Genomic DNA, 7,567 nt, shown 5'->3' with positions numbered 1-7,567 from the left:
GGTGATCGCTACGGTGGTTTCGGTCGGTGTGTTCGGTCGCAGATGGCGGTCAGTTTGTGTATACGCTGGGGTGAGCCTGTGCTAAAAGGTACAGTACACGATGTCAAAGCTAAGATATACCGTCGCTGAGCAGGCCCGTGCGCGACCATCCGCCGCTATGTCCGAACGTCCTCGATCATCTCTCCTCCCGTCCCTGGGCCGTATTGACCCTATCGCCTCCGCGTGCAGTCGTGGTCGAGGCCGAGATCCGTAGTTGCGATCCTGGTGAATAGGGGGTGCCGACGTGACAGAGAGGGGCTGGCGTCGTGATCCGGCGTCGAGGGCCAAGGAGGGGGAGTCGTCGAGGTCGTCGAGGTGGGAGATAAGAGCCCACCGCACCGCCACCGGGCGTTGGGTTGGCGAACAACCCGTGTGCGGGCGCGCGGAGTGCCGGGGCGTTACATCTCCCCCCAACAAGGAGATAGTGACCCTCCTGGGTCACTACGGGGTGCGGAGATGAGGCAGGAGTACCGGGCGACGGCGACGGCAGAGGCGGCGGGGGCGGCGGGGCATTGTGATGTACGGTAGGAGAATAGAATGAGACCTGGTTCTGGGAGGGCATGATGACGAACGGGTGTCAGTGCGAGGGCTGGAAGGCACACTCCATGCACAAGTGACGGCATCATTGGGTGCCGAAGCGCCCTCAGCGAGAGCCCGAACGAGCACAGCCAGGAAGTGATGGGTGAGACGGATATGGAGAGCAAGAACCGACGAACGGTTGTGAGGAAAAAATTTGTGTGTGCGAACGCGAGGCGGCAACGGCGAAGACGTCGTCCGTGCGCGCCGGGTATATAGGTTTGGTCGCCGAGGTGTCCAAGTCGGGCGGTAGTTCCTCGACGGTGTCGTCTGTCGTGGCGGCGTTGAGGTCGTTGACGGAGAGTCCGGTGAGGTGTGAGATATCGACTTCAATGCGGGAGCGGGCACGGTAAGGTACCAGGCGAGCGGCAGCGTAGCGGAGACGCGAGAGAGAGCCGTCGAGCTCAGCGAGGGCGTAGGCGCCGCCGGTGTTGCGTCGTACGACGACCATTGGGCCAAGATACCGTGGGTTGGTTTTCCCCGAGAGGTTCTTGTCGTTGTCGGAGTTGCGGACGAGGACGAGGTCGCCGGGTTGGAAGTCGTGGTCGACAATCTTGGCCGCGTTGCGAGTGACGGAGCGGGTGGTCGATGCGACACGCGAGGCGAAGACGCGGTCGCGCAGCCCTTCAAGATCGGTGTCGCGCTTTTGAAGAGCACGAGCGCGGGCGGCAAGGAGGTCGGTAGTGGAAGCCGGCGGGGCGTCTGTGGGGTAGTTGACGAGCCATGTGGCTTCCTCGAGGTCGAAGGGTAGGACGGGTTCGACACCGTGGGCCATGTAGAAGGGTGAATGACCCGTTGCTCGCTGTACTGTAACACGTTCAGCCCAAAAGACGTGGTGCGCGTACTTATACCAGTGGGCGACATCCTCCCCGGCTGTCTTGACGATGGCTTCCCGGACATCGAAGTGCCGGCGTTCGACGAGGTTGGCGCGTGAGTTGTAGGGCGAAATCCGGATGCGGTGGACGCCGTACTTGCTTGCAAGCCAGGCGGTCGCGGCGACGAACTGGGGGCCGTTGTCAGTCACGATCTCCTCAACGCCGCCCCACCGGCAGAGGACATCCTCGAAAAGCCATCGACCAATCTGTTCAGCGTTCTCGACGCGAAGCGCGCGCCACTCCGGCCAACCGGTGAGGGAGCAGCGGCCGTGTACAATGTACTTGTACTTATTCGCGGGTGGCATGTGCATCGTATCGCAGTAAATCTTGCGAAAGAGCGGCGCGGGGTACGCGACCGTCGGCGGAATCGTGACGTGGTGAGTTCGGCGGCGTTGGCATTCGAGGCAGGTGTCGTCAAACCAATTGACGTCGGTATCGAGGTGCGGCCACCAAAACCGAAGCAGGAGGTGCCGCCGAGTGGCGAACTTGCCCTTGTGGCCAAGTGCGTCGTGCGCTTGCTGTAGTAGCGACAGACGGCGGGTCGGCTCGAAGATGACGAGTTGGTGCGCACCATCGGTGCTGCGTCGCCAAAGCCGGTCGTCAAAGAGGAAGAAGTCGTGGGCGTACCGCACGAAACCTTGGAGCTGACCGGGTTCAACGGGCAAGGGTGCTAGCGGATTGCGGAGGTACGTGTCGACAAGCCGAACGCGAGCATCGGCGGCGGAGGCCTTGTCATCTCGTGGTGGTAGAGGCAGCAGCGGCGAAGCGAGTTGTACGGCCGATTCGAAGGTACCGTCGACTGCGAAAGCGCAAGCGGTAGGTGGTGCGCAGACTGGAGTTAGTGAGCGGTGGTGAGTGTAGAATCCGTAGGCATGGTCGATCCACTCGTTTGCAGCGTCAGCGGTGTCCAGAGACTCGTGTGAAGCAGGAAGGCGCCGTGAGAGGCCGTCGGGTCCTCTGTGGGAGGTAGCGGGAACGTGGACGAGTTGGAAGTCGAAGAGCTTGATTGCGGCGATCCAGCGGTTGATCGTGGCGTTCGGCTGGAGGTCGGGATTGTTGAGCATTCCCCTGATGCTGGAGGCGTCAACTTCAACGACGAGGTGCCGGATGCCGACGAGGTGAATTCGCTCTTCGTGCAGCGCGCGGAAAAGGCCGTATAACTCGATCTTCGGCTGGCTATAGCGCGACTCGCGCTCGTTCCAAGGGATGGACCCAAACCGTGCAGGGTAGCGTCGTCCGTCTGTACCGAGCTGAGAAAGGACGTAACCGACCGCGATGATGGAAGAATCAACAGAGAGATAAACTTCCCGGTCGCACGAGTAGTCGATGGGCCGCAGCGCGGCCGACGTTGCAAAAGCGCGTTTCAGCGCGTCCATCGAACCTTGCTGATCGGTGCCCCACTCGAATGCCGAGTCCTTGCGAGTAAGACGGACGAGCGGCCGGGCAATGCGGGCGAAGTCTTTGATGAAAACCCGCATGACGCCGCAGGTACCAAGGAATGAGCGAACGTCAGTGAGCGAGGAGCAAGGCGGCCAATCGGTGATGGCGCGAATGCGAGATTGGTCAGGTATTCGACCGTCGTACGAGCAAAGATTGCCGACGAGTTCGACTTGTGGAGCACATAGGGTGGACTTCAGGCCGGAGAAGGTCCCGCCGAAGGCTCCCATGCGATGGAGAATCCTATGCATGGTTGTCAGATGTTCGAAGACGAAGCGGCGGATACCTGAGTTTTCGGGTATGGTCTCGAACGAGCCGTCCGGAAGTTCGTAGCGCGTACGGGGCCCCTTGACAGGTACGTCGTCGATATACGGTGTGGTGAATTCCGGGATCTCGTCTTGAAGAATGAACGTCACGTCGCCCTGCATGATTTGCGCCGCGTTGGTGTAGCCCATCGGAATCGAGGTCAGTCGGAAGGTCCCGAGTGGCGTCTGAAAGGTGGTATAGTCGCGTGAGCGGGAATCTAGCGAGCGCTGGTCAAAGGCAACGAAGAGGTCAAGCACGCCGTAGCATGCGCGGCAAGCGAAATCCTCGGCCATTTGATCCATGTTCGGCGGGACGGCGGCATCACGAATGGTGACGGCGTTGAGCGGTTGCAGATCGTGGACGAGCCGGAGCGATGTGCCATCCTTTTTGAGTACGCAGAACCACGCCGAGCGGTACGACGAGTTGGAGGGTTCGTAGGTCCCGGAAGCGATCTTCGACTTGATGATCTCGATGACGCGATCACGGATCCCCGGCGGGAGCGGGATGTTCTTGAGCACCCAGGGAAGGTGCTTGACGGTCGGGATCTTGACGGGGTCGAACCACCTGTCCGAAAACGAGCCCTTTTCGAGTTCGTCCCAGGCAAGCGCGCCTTCGTTCTCGCGGAGAATCCAGTGCGCAAGGTCGACCTCGCTCGGGAGGAGGAAGCCGCCTGGGTCAATCTTCTGGGCGCGCATGCGTTCCTCGGTATAGCGGACGCCAGGCGAGAACGGAGGGGGAGAGGTCGGGAGCGGCTTCATGTTTGATAGGATATCGGGCGGGTAGCGGCGGACAATGCGAAATTCCTCGGGCGTAGTCGACGAGATGGGAAAGGTGCGCTTCGCAACCTTCTTGTATTTCGCGCCGAAAACGGAAGTGTCCGTGTCGATAAATGGACACGAGACGAAGCTGAACAGCTCGAGGTCGAAAACCGAGGCGCGGTGCGAAAACTTGATGTCGCTGTCTGGTGTAACATGTTGGGTAAGACAAGGGTACAGAGAGTCGCCGAAGAATGAGAACGTAGAGGGAGAGATAAGCGCGGACGCTGGAGGAGGATGTGCCGGCGGCGGTATCGTGTATAAGGCTTGGCTCGCACACGCAGCATGGTGAGGGAGACGAGAAGTGAGGTGGTGAGAAGAAGATGCCGAAGCGGGTACGGGTGAGACCTGGCAGATATAGCGTTTGATTAGGTTGGCAGGAGTACTGATAAGGGACCCAAAGCGGAATGAGTGAAATCGATCGGGAGAACAGGGACGACAGACGGGTATACAGGGATGCAGAACGTCTCGACGGTATGGCTCCGAGTCATTGACGCTCAGGGAAAACCCTTGCGAGGCGAGTGGCGGGATGGGCGCTCGAGTGTCGGAACTAGAACACGTTCGCCTGTTTCCGGGTGTGTGAGCGTCAGCGTCGACGAGCCGTCAGGTAGGTCCTTTGTTTCGCAAGCTGTGTGGGTAAAGAATGACCGCCCGAGTAATACCTCCCACGGCGCGTCGTCGATGACCTGGACCTGGAGGTAGACTTCCATCCCGCCGATGTTGAAGAGGACGTTGCGGAGACCACCGAGCGTTCGTGTCGTAGTCGAATTAGCTGCGGTGATGCTGATCGCATCGTCGAGAAAAAGAGGCAATCCGGTTGCCGCCCAGACATCCTTACGCATCATGACCCCCTCGGACCCGGAGTCGATAACGCATTCCGCCTCGATCTGGCCTGAGATAAGTGGGCGCAGGACGCGAAGCTTTTGGAGCTGGCGCGCCGATGTGTGATCATGAGTATCGCCGCAGTCGTCGCATTTGAACGCGAGTGACGGCGGCGGGCCGGACGAGAATAGGGCCGTCGCGGAGACATCGCCATCGGTTGGTACCTTGCGTGGGGTGATGCGAGCTGCGAGTTCGCGGCGTGCGGCGTACGAGGCACCGAGGAGCTGGCGGCCAGTAACGTTCGACAGCGGAGCGTCAAGGAAATTGTCGACGAGCTTGTCCATGGCTAGGCCTTCTTCGACCGGCGCGACATTGCGGGTTCCCGGGTGACCGGCGAGGCGGGGAGCCTTCGGTGGGTAGATGATGCGTGGGCCCTGGGATGCGGTAGCGGGAGGACGGGGCCCAGGGGCTGCGGTCGCGGCAGGGATTTGCGCAGGACGCGAGACCGGTGATAGCGAGGGCGAGGCTGGCGCTGCCGAACGGAGAGGCGCGGGGGGCGGTGAAGGCTCACGTTCGGGTGTACTTTCGCGAAACGGCACCGGCGCTGGTCGGTTTCGGACGTCGTCGTTGGCACGTCCTGCATGCTGCTCGTCGGCAAACCGAACCGCGGGCCTGCCTTTACTTGCGCGGGCTGATGTCCGAACCTTCTCGACCCCCTCAGCGACTTTTGCACGACGCTCGCTAAGCTGAGCCTCAAACACTTGGATACGAGGATCGCCAGGGGCGCATGACCGAAGCTGCCCGTGCAGATACTGTTGAATAGGGTCAGTGTCATCTTCTTCAAGCTCGACAATGCGCGCCGAGGATGTCGTTAAAGCCGGCGTAGATTCGAGCAGGAACCCCGAAGCCGTGGTGCCGGCGCAAGGTGCCGAAAACGCGATGAAGTTGCTTGTAATGTGAGGCGGCTGATCGCGCGGTGCTGGGGTGGAGTTGTCGCGTGGGGGAGGAGCTGTCTGACCCGGGTGAGCACGATGCCACTCGTCGACGCGGTCCTTCATGAGCGCATTCGGGTTGCCGCGGCTGCCTGGGATATACGCGCCGCCGGGAAGAACGAGTCGGCCATCCGCGCCGCGCGAGAGCAGTCCGAGTTGAATGTAGCGAGCGACTTCGGGACAGTTCCTGATGAAACAGGGACCACCGCAGAAGTGGCAGTTACCGGTTCCGGCCAAGGGTGCTGGCGCAGCTGATCGAGTGTTGATGGCCGGTGCTGTCGACGATGATCCCGGGATGAGGGTGGCCATGAACGTCGAGAACATCGATTCGAGTGATGCCATGCGTGAGTCGAGGGCTGAAGCTTGCGCCTTGAGGGCCGCCGGGGACTCTTCCTCCTTGACCGAGGTCGCAAAGCCGGACGGCTCGAGGAGCGAAGCGGCACCGCGATGCCCCGAGAGGATGGCGTCCGCCTCCGCAAAGACTTTCTCGCGATCGTACGCAAGCTCGCTGTCATGGTCCGGGAGAGTGAGCGTAAGCCGCATAATCAAAATTTTTCGAAGCTCGCCGGGCGCAAAGGCTTGCAGATATGCTGCGTTGGCCTCGTTGTCTGAGAAGACCTTACCGCCGTGCTTCTCGAGAAGATCGTCGGCGAGGACCTTGAATTGCCGGTTGAATGCACCAAGCTCTGCCCGCGTTGTGATAGGCGAGGCTGCGCGAGCTTTGACAAGCGTATCGAGGTCGCCGCGGGTCGTCTGGCCTTCCATCGCGGAGCCGGGGTAGAGCTTGATGACGTCCGCCTTGAACTCGTCCCACGTCTTCGTCTGGTCCTTGTAGGCTTTGACCGACTTCCAGACTCGGGTCTCGAGGTGCGGGAGGTACCGAAGCGATGCGTTGACCTTATCGCGGTTGTCCGTGACGCCGTGCTCGACGAAGAGCCGTTCGAGCTCGTCGATGTAGCCAGGGAGATCGTTGGGAGTTTTGAAGGTCGGAGCACTCCGATCGTGCCGGGCTGGCATAGGCGTAGCTGCTGCCATAGTAGTCGGGACTAGAAGGGGATTGCTGAGAATAGAGGGGTGTGGCGGAAAGGACGAGTTCTGCGCCGCAGCCTGAAGTTCTTCCTGAAGAGATAGTCGGCGAGAGAGTGTCGGTGTCGGTGAGCTCGACGGTGAAGATAATCGAGAGAGTGTCGGAGATGGTGGCCGCCGAGGGATGAAGCGTCCCCGGCTGTCCCGAGGTCGAGACGTGTTGAAGAATAGATTGGAAAGATCGGCGGCTTGTGAGCTCGAAAACCCTCGCGGTGGGCTCCAGTTGTATGAGGTGCGAAGCCGGTGGGGCTGGGCGACGCGAAGATAGATGTGCGCGAGTCGTCGAGGCGCCGCAGAGGCTGCCGAGATAGTAGATAGTAAGGTAAATAGACAGAGATACGGAACAGAGTTTGATGGATAGGCTTGAAGGCCGGGTGATCGCTACGGTGGTTTCGGTCGGTGTGTTCGGTCGCAGATGGCGGTCAGTTCGTGTATACGCTGGGGTGAGCCTGTGCTAAAAGGTACAGTACACGATGTCAAAGCTAAGATATACCGTCGCTGAGCAGGCCCGTGCGCGACCATCCGCCGCTATGTCCGAACGTCCTCGATCATCTCTCCTCCCGTCCCTGGGCCGTATTGACCCTATCGCCTCCGCGTGCAGTCGTGGTCGAGGCCGAGA

General features: G+C 60.8%; 4 protein-coding genes across 4 annotated transcripts; all 4 read right to left on the bottom strand.

Moving 5' to 3' along the window:
* Positions 1 to 682: 682 nt before the first annotated feature.
* Positions 683 to 2,014, bottom strand: PUNSTDRAFT_59223 (uncharacterized protein; the record flags this gene model as incomplete). The annotated part of the gene is made up of 2 exons (XM_007378310.1): positions 683 to 1,645; positions 1,766 to 2,014. Coding segments are annotated over 2 exons (1,212 nt in total), but the record flags the coding sequence as incomplete, so codon positions are not given.
* A 1,644-nt stretch (positions 2,015 to 3,658) lies between these two features.
* PUNSTDRAFT_37919 (uncharacterized protein) lies at positions 3,659 to 3,991 on the bottom strand (the record flags this gene model as incomplete). The annotated part of the gene is made up of 1 exon (XM_007378309.1): positions 3,659 to 3,991. A coding segment is annotated over one exon (333 nt), but the record flags the coding sequence as incomplete, so codon positions are not given.
* A 590-nt stretch (positions 3,992 to 4,581) lies between these two features.
* PUNSTDRAFT_30996 (uncharacterized protein) lies at positions 4,582 to 4,968 on the bottom strand (the record flags this gene model as incomplete). Its single annotated transcript, XM_007378308.1, has 1 exon — positions 4,582 to 4,968. A coding segment is annotated over one exon (387 nt), but the record flags the coding sequence as incomplete, so codon positions are not given.
* A 1,521-nt stretch (positions 4,969 to 6,489) lies between these two features.
* On the bottom strand, positions 6,490 to 6,897 carry PUNSTDRAFT_58018 (uncharacterized protein; the record flags this gene model as incomplete). Its single annotated transcript, XM_007378307.1, has 1 exon — positions 6,490 to 6,897. A coding segment is annotated over one exon (408 nt), but the record flags the coding sequence as incomplete, so codon positions are not given.
* Positions 6,898 to 7,567: the final 670 nt, after the last annotated feature.

The sequence above is a fragment of the Punctularia strigosozonata genome (genome assembly GCF_000264995.1).
Source record: "Punctularia strigosozonata HHB-11173 SS5 unplaced genomic scaffold PUNSTscaffold_1, whole genome shotgun sequence".
Taxonomy (NCBI): Eukaryota; Fungi; Basidiomycota; class Agaricomycetes; order Corticiales; family Punctulariaceae; genus Punctularia; species Punctularia strigosozonata.
The sequence above is the reverse complement of the archived record's forward strand: the minus strand, read 5'-3'. Positions and strand labels throughout refer to the sequence as shown.